This window comes from Quercus suber, unplaced genomic scaffold (assembly GCF_002906115.3).
Source record: "Quercus suber isolate HL8 unplaced genomic scaffold, Cork oak 2.0 scaffold_43, whole genome shotgun sequence".
In the NCBI taxonomy this organism is placed as follows: Eukaryota; Viridiplantae; Streptophyta; class Magnoliopsida; order Fagales; family Fagaceae; genus Quercus; species Quercus suber.
Genome location: NW_027069508.1, coordinates 1,063,968 through 1,076,699, shown reverse-complemented (window position 1 = coordinate 1,076,699; position 12,732 = coordinate 1,063,968). Strand labels below are relative to the sequence as shown.

The 12,732-nt window shown below is 35.6% G+C and overlaps 1 protein-coding gene across 1 annotated transcript; it reads left to right on the top strand.

Moving 5' to 3' along the window:
* Positions 1-2,645: 2,645 nt before the first annotated feature.
* Positions 2,646-9,690, top strand: LOC112006987 (senescence-associated carboxylesterase 101). Its single transcript, XM_024039305.2, has 4 exons — positions 2,646-2,755; positions 2,949-3,309; positions 7,804-8,349; positions 8,696-9,690. The coding sequence occupies exons 1-4, from the start codon at positions 2,739-2,741 to the stop codon at positions 9,536-9,538; spliced, it is 1,767 nt and encodes a 588-aa protein (XP_023895073.1). The 5' UTR covers positions 2,646-2,738; the 3' UTR covers positions 9,539-9,690.
* The last annotated feature ends 3,042 nt before the right edge of the window (positions 9,691-12,732 follow it).

The following is a 12,732-nucleotide window of genomic DNA, read 5'->3' as shown; positions in this document are numbered from 1 at the left end:
ATATCCACTATGAAAGAATTAAAATTTGTACAATAAGACTTAGACTACTAACATCCTATTACTACCTCGAGTAGAAAACTTACTACTACGATCACGTGACAGCTTTGAGTCCATGGACTGCTTCTTTCCTTGATCCACTGCAACAAGTATTCCCACTTGTGACTTTGAGACTCCATTCAAAGGTTTCAGATCTTCTTTAAATTCTTTATGTAGCAACTGAAGTAATAACCAAGTTCTTGACATGAATCTTGATCTTGATAACCTTAAGTGTGTATAAAGGTAATCACCTCTAGATCTCACAAGAGATTCAACACACAGCTTATCAAAGACTTATAAAATGTAGTTAGGATTTTTCCTTTTATACTTGGAGTAAAACATAAAATTGTACACGTCAAACTGGGCTTGGACTGAGTTGGAAAATTTTGCAAAAAATTAATCTGCACGAGGTTCGATCGATCGAGCCTAATTTTCAATTGATCGAGCCTTATAGATTTAGACTAATAAATCCTGCAATCACTTGATTCCAACTTTACAAATAAACACACTTTGAGCAGCCTAAATCTAGACTCTAAGTTTTGATCATGGTTTGTCAACACGTTACAAATTGAAGTTCTAAAGTTGTAATTTACAACTATGTATTTTGTTAGTTTTATTCCGTACCAAATTTGATTGTAATTATGTTCAATCTTTTATACTCTGTATTATTTGTGGGATTTCATTGTAAGGATTGTGTGAGAGAGAGAGAGAGTGTGTGTGAAGACTTAAGGCATGAAGACTAAAGCTGTTTTCACGGGTAGCTCGCAACTAAGCATCTTGCGAAGTGATGCATGTGCCTTGCACATGACTGGAATGCGAAGAGTCAGGACAAGATGGAGACAGCTGTGTTTCACGAGTAACTCGCGGGTAAGGCCTTCCCGTGAGACACCCACGAAACATTCTGTTTTGCCAGACTGTCATTTCTGATACACACTTTCTGTGCCTACACTATTTATACCCACATTACCCACAAATGTTGAGGAGTACTTCTGAGAGAAAGCCCTAGCCACAAATCTTGAGAGTTAGAGATTGTTATACCCACATTTCTTTACACAATTGTTTGTGGATTTTTCTCAACTCCTACCTCTCCATTTTCATATCCTTGAGAGGTTGATAGCCTAAACACTTACTACACCATTTTAGAGTGTTCAGTGAGGTTTTGGTGCTGCTGGGAAGTATTGGAAGAAGCCAAGAATGACAGATGCAACATGGAGCTTGTTGCGAGATTCAGAGAGCTAGACAAGATACGGTTCCGAGTAGCCTTATTGGAGTAGGAGCTTGGAGGGCTTAGGTATATTGGGTAGATTAGGCTTGGAGGGTCTCTTGCTAACTCATGTATCCCAACTAATTGTCTAGTGGATTGATTACCGCTTGGAGGGCGGCGGAATGGTTTTACGCTAAGGATTTCGGTTTCCTCTTCGATAACAGATCGTTGTGTTGTCTTTGTGTTTGCATTCTTCTTCCTTACTCTTCATTTCATTCTACTACTGTGTTATAATGACTATGGGTTAGAGTAGCTTGTTTGTTTATTCGCTCGCATTTACTCTATTCTGCACTTAGTATTAAGTTAGAGTAAAATCTATCGAGCCGTAACTTTAATTTGGGGGTCTAAACAACTCTTGTGTTTACAACATATTTTTGAGCATTCAGAAGTTCTAATACATTTAGTTCCTAAAGTCTTAGAACCTAAATAAGTTTATCCAAAAAAAAAAAAAAAAATTCAATGATAAATATAAATAAAACCCAATTAAAATTAGTCAACTTAAAAATTGTAAAAAAAAAAAATGTCAGCATGTACACACAATAATACACAATAAGTAATGCTAGAGACACATAATTTGCCATAATTTTGTGCCACAAGGCCCACAACTCGCCATGTAGCGAGTTGTGATTGATAAAAGTGTATCCTCATATGACCCATCATCACACATTTATTAATCACAACTCGTCACGTGGCGAGTTGTGGCTCATACTTATGAGAAATTATATGCCCCCATCATTACTCATACACAATTTAAAAGAGTTGGTAGATGCTACACCCAATAACCCGTGTTGTGAAATTTTTCGTGTTTATAATGTAATTTATATATATTTTTTCTTTGGACGTGGAGAGCATGATGGAATTTTTTAAAGGAGGAAAGGACTACGCACCGTCCATCTTTTGTCTTGTCTTTGTGGAAAAGACTAGGCACCGTCCTTCTCTTGTCTTGTCTTTGTAGGGGATTTAAAAAGAGTGAATCGCAGCTCACCGTGAGTGATGGTGTGAAACAAAAGAATGCTTATAGTGGAATTGGTCCAATTTGGTAGCTCATTTATTTGAAAGATAATATAGAAAATGACATTGGAGTTTGTTTGAATATCGTTTATTGTTGAAAATTGAAAAAATTATAATAAAATAATTTTTAAATATGTTAATAGTGCCGTGAAGCTTAGTTTTAAAGTTAAATTTGCATTTTTTTTCTAAATTGCGGGTTCTATAAACAGTACTCATGGATCAACAGAAATGAAACGCAGACACACTTGATAGCGCAAGTCAAGTAAAGCGTAGCAAGTCAAGTAAACCTACACGGTCATTGACTTGTCGTCTTGTGAAATTTCCTGGAAATTCTGTACCTGATGAGTAGAACCATTCAATGCTTTATTCTTATATATGGAAGACTAAGTTTGCTCAACTTTACTAAGCAAATCTAAAGCTAGAGAGGATGACCCAAACTCAGTAGTAAGTGTAAATAAAATAAAATAAAAAACCAAATAATTTCTTTTTCTTTATTTCTTTAGTTGTTTGTGTTTGTTTTTCTTCACTTTTTCTCTCTTCCTTTCAAGTTTGTTTTTTGTCCAAGAAATTCAATACTAAAGAGTAATGCGTCATCATTTCTTTGCTAATTTTTCCTATGATTAATTCATGATGGCAGCTTTAGCAGTGGGATAGAATTGGCAAAGTCTGTGGTGAACCTTGATATACTACAACATGCATGGACTGCAGTTACGGACCTATGCAAAGAAACCAGTCAAAATGAAGAACCAACTTCCTTAGTGAAATTCAAAGTTTATGAGCTACCAAACTGTACCATCATAGCTTTTTTCACTGGGCCTGCTAATAGCAAAGACTATGTTCAGGGAAATGGAGGAGGAGATTTTGTTACATCATCAACTCTTAAGGATCATCTCTTCAATTTCCTGTGCACCAAAGCCAACCCAAATTTCTCCATTAACAAACTTGCATTTCAGCTTTTTAGCTCCATTTTTGGTGTGCTCCCTTTCTTGAAATCAAAGGTACCTATACATATACTCTGAATTTTTTTTTTGATTAATTTTTTTTTTCATATATATGGTGTGTTTAGATACCACTTATTTGTTGAAAATTAAAAACTTATTGCTAAAAACATTGTAGCAAAATAATTTAAATGTGTGAATAATGCCGTGAGACCCAAAAATGCATTGATATGTTCGTTTTTTGTGTTTTTGGCTGGGTGGTGAATAGTGTTGTGAGACCTAGCCAAAAACGAAACGCTGAAAACGCACATTGGCCGCTATCCAAACTCACACATAGCAGTTGTAAGCATTAAGTTCAACCCATGTATCTTCTTGTAGAAAAACTTCCACTTGCATGCCTATTTGATCCAGTTCAATGTTCAACACTTGATTGAATTGCAATTTGGTTGAAATCTGATATATATATATATATATAGTTTCCTTTTCCCTGAACTTGTATAGAATTGTCTAGTAGAAACTCCCTCATTAGAGCATTCTCATCCGAAAATTGTATTCTACCCTGTTTTACCATCTAAAAAGTTACTTTATCAATTATACCATTATATTTTACAATACTCCAATATCTTAACTTTTATTTTACAACACAACATATTAAAATAATATTTTACACAATAAATAATAAATACCCAAATAAAAACAAAAACCCAAAACTCAAATCACCTCTGCAATCACTTGCTACACCACCACACGAAGAATATTTCACATTTCCCACAAAAGTACTTCTTAGAAAAATGATACCCTCTCTCTCTCTCTCTCTCTCTCTCTCACTGTATAGAAATGCTGTTGTTTTCATATATGAATTAGATTGGAAAAGGCATATTCAATTATTTTCTTACATATAAAAAGAGATTGCACTTTTTAGATTTTCTTCATTGTCCAATTCAATGAACACTACTAAAGCACACATAAAAACTACCAATCTAGAAATGCAGCTCATTCCACAAACCTCACCTGTTCAACATACTCCTCTGTTGCAATAAAACAAACAAAACAGGTGCAATTAAAAACAACTAAAACAAGTAACAACAAGCATTACCTTTCAAAATAGGGACAACCAAGTCACAAAATTCACTCATGAAATCCCTCCCAACCCAACTAATCGCAAATTGCTATCTTTTTTAAGTCTTGTCCAATTCAATGAACACTACCATAAAAAAGTGTAAACCACAACACAAGTCTATAAAATGCACTATCATTGCACAGGCTCCTCTTTGTCTATCACATTCTTTGTGGCATTACAACAAACACAAGGAGTGCAACCAAAAAAAAAAAAAAATAACCACTAAATTTGCGAAATTCATTCATGAACATCAATCACATTTCACTGTACCACCAAAACCTAACTACAAACTAAACCCAAAAACACAAATTAACCATTAGAAACCCCAAAATCAAAATCAAATTCAAATTACACAATAGCGATCTTAGCTCCAGCTTCTTAGAGTTGCTTCTTGGCCTCTTTAGCCTCATCTTTAGAAACCCTTTCCTTAAACTTCTTAGGCAACCCTTCAATCAACTCCTTAGCCTCCTTCAAAGCCAAGCTTGTCAACACCTCACTGCCTTAATCATTGAAATCCTCGAACTACTAGGGACATCCTTGATAACCACGTCGAACTTGGTCCTCTCTTTGACAAAGCGGGTCCCGCGTCAGCTCCAGCGACGGCGAGAGAAACAAGCCACCACTGCCACCACGGCGTGGCAAGGTCACCACCACCGTGACCTTGCCACGCCAAGATCCACCACAAACAGGCCACCATTGCACACCGAGAGAAACAGGGAGTGGGAGACGGAGAGATAGAGTGGGAGTGAGGACTGAAGGAGAGAAAGAATCACCGTAGAAGGAGAGAGGACTGAAAAAAATAGAAAATAGAGAGAGAGAAAAAGTCAGATTGAATAAAAAACTAATTTTTAGTTTTACAATTGTGCTACCGTGCGCATATATAGCACAATTGCAAAATTTTTTGTAATAATTAGGTTTTGCAAGACCGGCTGTTGGGGGGTTGTAGGGCTTAAATGCTAAACACTACCAACATATGGCATATGGCATATGCCATTTCCACTGTGAATGACACTCACATTAAAGATGCTATAATGACTTAAATCTTATTTTAGCAACTAAAATACAAAAAAGCAAGCTACATCAAGGTTGCTAAATCTAAAAAATTTAGCAACCAAGCTACAGTAAAGTTTCATCTTTGACACTCTACTATAGCTCCAAAACTATAAAAAAAATAGTATAATATTTCACTCTTTCTCCTCTTTATTCTATTGTGATTGTTTATTGTATTGGAAATATTATTTTATTGTGTTATTTATATTATTTTAATGTATTAAATGTTAAAATAAAACTTTTGATGTTGGGTGTATTTTTCGTGATGATTGATATTTGAATTTGTAATATTTACCGATTTATTGATATATAAACCTAATATATTTGAGTTATTTATTTATTTATAAACAATCATTTTGCAATCTTTCACATATTTCTTTTTCCTTTTTCCTTTTTTTTTGGGTAAACATCCTTCACATATTCCTATTTGTAAATTCTTAGCCCAATTTTCAAGATATTGATATCACTTTTCATATTCACACCAAGACATTGCAAGGTGCTGTGAACAATGTGTCTAGACTACAGTCACATATTTTATTCTGAGTAATGCGAAAACTATAATTTATTGCATAATTTATTGCACAATTTTTATCACAACTTGCCATATGTGAGCGGTGGAGAGGTAGATTCACATGGACTGATCACCTTTTTTCTAGTTATACAATAAGTTGTAGTTCTAGCATTACTTTTTTTTTTTTTTTTTCCAGATTTTATAATTGTTGAGTGGGTTGATTCATGAACTCATCACTTTTTTTTTTTCACCACTCTTAGTTAATAAACTAAACAATTGTGAAATTTTTTGTGAAAAAAAGTTATGTTTGTAGCAATATTACCTTTTTATTTTATCACAATTTTTTTCCATAGTCATTGAGGTGACAAGTTATAAAAGCCAAACAAAAAAAATGAGGTGACAAGTTATAAAAGCCAAACAAAAAAAATGGTATTAATGGTAATCTGATAAGAATCAATAATAAATTGACAACTTAACGTTTATACATTTATGAAATTTATTCTCAAAAAACATTGTGCCTAGCATTGACCTGTTCCAAAGACTAACTTTTGACCTTCTGTTTTGTATAAATATAAATTAAAAGGTATAATGTTAGAAACTTATCCTTTTTATTATTATTATTTTTTGAGAAGATATCCTTTTTATTTAATAGAGAGATTCCCATTAAAATTTCTTTTCTAGGCTTCTCATTATCATTATTACACATCCCACTCTTCCATTTTAGTAGTGTCAATATGGTTGATGATGACGCCAATTACTATCAAATACATTCTTAACTGTGTATACTCTTGACTTTTATTTTGTAAATCAGTTTAATTATCTCTTCCTTCCATGCATGTTGGTGGTGTTAATTGTTCAGAATGACTGTTATATATATATATATATATAGAGAGAGAGAGAGAGAGAGAGAGAGAGAGTTTTTAAATTTATTTATATTTTCTAAGAATTAGATACATGAATTTGAATTTATATATAATTGACACAAATTAAAAAGACATTTTGCATGAAATTAGAGTATATTAATTAATATCTAAAGACACTTACATTAAATTATTAAGCAATTAGAATGATACTTGGTATCAAATTATTGGAATATTTTAAAAAGATATTTTGCACAAAATTGGAGTATAGTTAGAATCTATTTCTAACTTGATTCAGTTTCCACTTTAATAGAGTGTATATGATATATGATGGGTTGGAGAAACTCGTTTGATTTTACAATTTTACATATCCCAATTGGTTTAGTTGGAGTGTTTTTATTTTTATTTTTTAAAATTTTATATTCAGTTGAAGCTTTTGTTAGACTGGGAAATGGAACAAATCAAATAAGGTAAAACCGTAAAAGACATGTCTCTAAATAATTCAATTAGAACATAAGCTTATTTTCTTATTTCACATGTTGGTCAAATTGTAAGTTTTCATGCAATATGGTAGGTAATCTTTATAAAGAAGAGTTGTTTTTTTGACACGCTTTTAGCCAATAAAACTTTCAAAAAACTGATCCTATCCGATAGAACCAATTGCCAAATAATCTTGGGGCATTCACTCCTGAGGAGCTAAGCTGTTTATGCTATGCCCAAGTGCACTCTCCATTAGCCATTGGAGGATTACTTTCAAAAGTTGCACTTCTTTCTAGTATGAAGATGTTATTATTGATCCATGCAAACTGAATTCGATTATAATATTAGTTTTAGATAATGTATAATTGAGCTGAAGTTATAAATTTTTAAACTTCATAGATTTTGAATTCATTAGGAAGTTATATTTATTAATTTTTCCATAAATGGATTTTTATATTTCCGGTATGGGTTAGTGTCTAAAATTCATAGTTGGCATAATAATATTTAGCAATGTGTACAATATCATAATGCAGATTGACAATTCCAATTCCAAACCATTAATTATTACCGGAAATTCCTTGGGAGGATCTGTTGCTACTCTCTACACCTTATCACTGCTAGAAAAATTCAATTTTACAACCACCAAACGCCCACTTTGCATCACTTTTGGTTCACCCCTTATTGGGGATGAACGCCTGCAAGAAGCCATATCAAACTATCCAGCATGGAACTCTTGCTTTTTGCATGTAGTTTCTGACCAGGATCCAGTTCCCAGAGTCTTAATTAATAATGGTTACAAGCCTTTTGGCACATTTCTCTCGTGTTCAGAGCTGGGTTGTTCTTGTTTTGAGGACCCCCAAACCATTTTGGAGTTGTTGATGGCAGCCTATTCAGGGAGTCCTGAAAATCAAGATCCTAATAAGGTTTTCGAGTCCTATGGAACATTTGTGGAACATCTCAACCGTAAGGCACTTTACAAGGATACTACAGATCATGAATCGTTAATTGATTGGACCACACCACCATTACGGGCAGGCATTATTACACAACTTGCAGCAATTGGACTGGTGCAATCACAGGTAACTCAGTTACAATTCTTTTTGGATCGTATATATAATTAGAATGCTTATTTGAGCTGTGTCATTTGTATGGAACATACATGTTACACCTAGACAATACATGAAATAGAATAATGTTACACCTGTCATTAATGAATGAAATGCTTTCCGATTAAGTATTAATTAACAACTAACCAAAGCCTCTAATGTTTCTTACATGGATTAAAATTACTACAAATGGGCCCTTTAAACACTGAAAACTTCTGTTTAAACAACAGTACCTGGGCCCTTTAAGTCTGTCTTTGTCCTTGTGATCTTTCGAAACTCCCCTTATTATGGCCCAACTCATTTTTACAAGTTATTGCAGCAATCGCAGAAAATTGACATCAACAGTGTCATTGCAAAGATAGAAAGACAGGAAAAAACGATGGCAATTTTGAAGGAGCAGGCTTTTGATCCCACCAAGAGGTTGAATGAAATAAAAGTGCATATGGCCTATCTAGAACAGTATAAGAAGCTGTCTAAAGACAAAAGAATTGGATACTATGATAGATACAAGATTGGAAGCAACAAGAGTGATATTGACCTGGAAAAGCATAAGAAAACCCTCACATGTTACTGGGAATATATGGTTGATCAAGCAGAGAAAAGGCCTCAGACAGAAGGTGCCTCCCTTCGTACCCGTTCGCTCTTCGGGGGAACAAATTACCGAAGGATGATTGAACCACTAGACATAGCTGATTACTACAAGGCAGGCAAACAAGACTACATAAATAAAGGAAGGCGTAAACATTACATAAAATTGGAGCAGATGCTGAAGGAAACAGTGAGACCTTCAAGTGGTCCAAATCAAATGAAGAAACAGAATGTGGCAGCAAGTTTGACAGAGGATTCCTGCTTTTGGGCTCATGTTGAGGAGGCTCTCATTTCATGCAAATTGCTGAGTAGCGGAGGATCAAGTGTTGAGCAGAAAGACTCTGCAAAGAAAGAACTGATTGAGTTTGAAAAGTATGTATTTGATTTGATGAAAAATTATGCAGTCTCTTCTGAGATATTCTTACCTCAGAGCAGCTTCATGAAATGGTGGGGAGAGTATAGACAGATTACGGGAGCTTCTTATAGCTCTAGTCTCACTAACTTACTGAAGAATGACAACAATTACGTGGCATATGCTAATGGCTCCCTAGAGTTTCCTTTAAATTTTGTGTGACAGAGATTTGCATATTTCAATATCTATGTGTGCACTTCCCTTCAAATGTGTGGTATTTCGAAGTCATTACCCAATAAATTGTAAATTAAGGACATCATCTTTTCAACTTTTTAAATTTTTGTATAATAAAATTTTCAGTCTTTCTTTTGCTATTTTTGGGGTTCGATACTTGGATGTGAGTAGATGAAAACAATTTTAGTCATCATTATCAAAGGAATAGTAGGCTTTGTTTATTCTTCCCTCTCAGCAAGGAAAGGCCACACTTTAACATTGAAATAGTGAGCATAATTCTCCCCAACAAGACCGTTCATGATTTGCTAATATTTCTACATTTTCCAACAAAAAAGTCAAAAATAGGAATTTGAGAGTGAAAGGAGCAGTTCAATTGATACATTAATGGTAGGGTTTATATAATGCAATTTGTAATATAGTTTGGTCGAGGGAGGATGTAGAAAAAATAGGAAAAACTATACTTTCGTTACAAGGTTCTGGTTATAGGGATAAAAGAAAAAGTGAAAGGGAAAAAGAAAACGCCTGGAGTTGAATTCTTTATATATCATTATCTGAATTTCGTTTTATTAAATGGTAAAAATAAAGTTATAGATAGTTGAATTGGTAAAGTTTTTTATCGTTAAATAAGAATTTGGAATTTGAACCTTGCTTATACAAAAAAATAATTGGTATTTTGGCCTAATAATAAAGGATAATTATCATAAAGTAGATGTCATAGATTAAAATCTCTTTGTATCGATTAAAAAATAGGAGTTAAAATAACTTTAGGGATGCAGGCCCAAAAATATATATTGGGCCTTGGGCCTTGTCTGAGGAGACTCAGTGGTCTGAGGATTGATCAATAGTAAGAAAGACATAAGACTTTGAATTTCACGAGCAAACTATGACTGTAAAGGCAGGAGGAGGTGAGCCGAGGAGGAATTATCTAAACATGTGTTCTACCATCCAGGATGACATTGCAGGAAGTTCTATTGATAAGGACGTGCATTATGAACATACAAGAAGGATGGAAGCTAGGAAATATCTAAGGAAAAACTGCTACCACTGCATTGAATGCTCTGTAACTAACTCTCTGGCCGCATTAATGAGTAAGTGATATCTGAACAGTATTTTTCAGCCTTACAGTTACCATCAAAGACTTCAGAAAGGTGCTGATGGGACAAGAATCAACCTAAGCAATCTATTGTCCACATGGGGGCAGAGATAAGAGGAGAGAAATAGTATAAATTATGAGGAAGGCCTTAAGAGAAGGGGATTGAAAAATTAAAAGAAAAACACTATAGCAATCAATAACTGAATTTGTAATCAAACTTGAAAGGAATATATAAGAATTGATCTCCTCGAATTGTGCCGATGACAATTTTCTTAGATTAAACTAGTCCATCTTCATTTCCTTGTCATCTGAATCCACTTTACTTGTTGTCCAACTCATTAAAGCCCAGTTTTCCAACCCACACTCTATAAATTCATTGTATTAAGCTTTTTGGGCCTAAGTTCATCCATTATTTGGGTTAGGGACTTAAAACTGGTCCTTATAATGGCATTGTCTGCGGGAAATTTCTGGAGTTGTAGTGAGTCTAACGTTCAACTATGGTAGGTTTAGGTCCGAATTAAGCAGAATCTATGGGGTTTCAACGTTAAGATCACTTCCGTAATTTTGAACTAGAAAAAGGACAGGGAGGGGAGTGTGCATACTACCTATACCAGTAAGAGCCAATCTCGGGGTGGGAGCCATGTCTCTCATGAAGAGAATGCTAGAAACATGCAGTAGGAGATTGATCACCTACGGAGGAAGTTGCACCGCGAACGACAGAGGAGAACTCCTTCAAGTTCTGTTTCCTCTTCTGGTGAAGAAGAAGATGGTAGCTAGAGGCCCAAGTCAAGGACTCTCCCCAGTGATTCTTTCTCATGCGACGAGGATCACCACCATAGGCGTAGGGGTAGAAGCCCCTCCCATAAGGGTCTAGGAAATGACGCTATGAGTAGGGCGTTGAACAAAATTTCCAAATCACCTTTTACACGAAGGATTGAAGCAGGAAAACTTCCTCAACTCTTCACTCAACCAATGTTTACCATGTATAATGGTCGTACAAACCCTATGGAGCACGTAAGTCACTTCAACCAAAGAATGGTTGTGCCTATGGTGATGAGGTGGTTTGATGGTCTGGGTTCAGGTTCTATTGACTCCTTCAAAGAGCTCACCCGAGCATTTGGGTCTCGTTTTATTATGTGTAGTAGGGTTCCTTGGCCCTTGGATTCCCTACTGTTCATGTCCATACGAGAAGGTGAGACCTTGAAAACGTACTCAGATAGATACTGAGAGATATTTAATGAGATCGATGAGGATTTTGATGATGTGGCCATCAGGACCTTCAAGGTTGGCCTACCTACTGAGCATGATTTGAGAAAGTCCATGACCAAAAAGCTGGTAAGGAGTGTGCGTTAGCTTATGGATCGCATTGATGAGTATAAACTGGTCGAGAAAGACTAGCAACAAAGGAAGGGAAAGGCTAAGGTTATCCCCTAGGACAGGAGGGATTTCAGGTTAGACAGGTACAATAATAATAGGCTTTAAGGGATTTTGTTGGGCAATCTGGGTCTACCTCTCCTTAGATGGTTAACATGGTGTTCCAAGAGCCAGTACATCAAGTCTTGGAGAAGATCAAGAATGAGCCGTACTTTAAATGGCCGAACAAGATGGGAGGAGACCTTATGAGGTGCAATCAAAGTCTTCACTGCCAGTAACACCAAGACCGAGGACATACCACCGAGGATTGTAGAACTCTGCGGGATCATTTGGAATAGCTAGTTCGAGAAGGAATGTTGAAACAATTCTTGTATCATCCTAATGGGCAAGGGGGCCAGGTTGGACCTGAATTTCGGAGAGATGCTTCTTCGAGGGCCCCTTTGTGAACAATCAATGTCATCCTCGCTACGTCAGGGAGGACTGGTTCTCATCCGTCTAGAGTTATGTCTGTCACTTGGCTACCTGCCAAGGACCCTAAACATGAACCAAAGAGGGCTAGGGTGGAGATCCAACCAACATTGAGCTTCTCGGACGATGATAAGGCTAAAACTATACAATCACATGATGACGCCTTGGTGGTCACCCTTAGGATAGGGGGTATGATGTGAAGAGGGTGCTGGTGGACCAGGGTAGTGGGGTTGAGATTATGTATTGT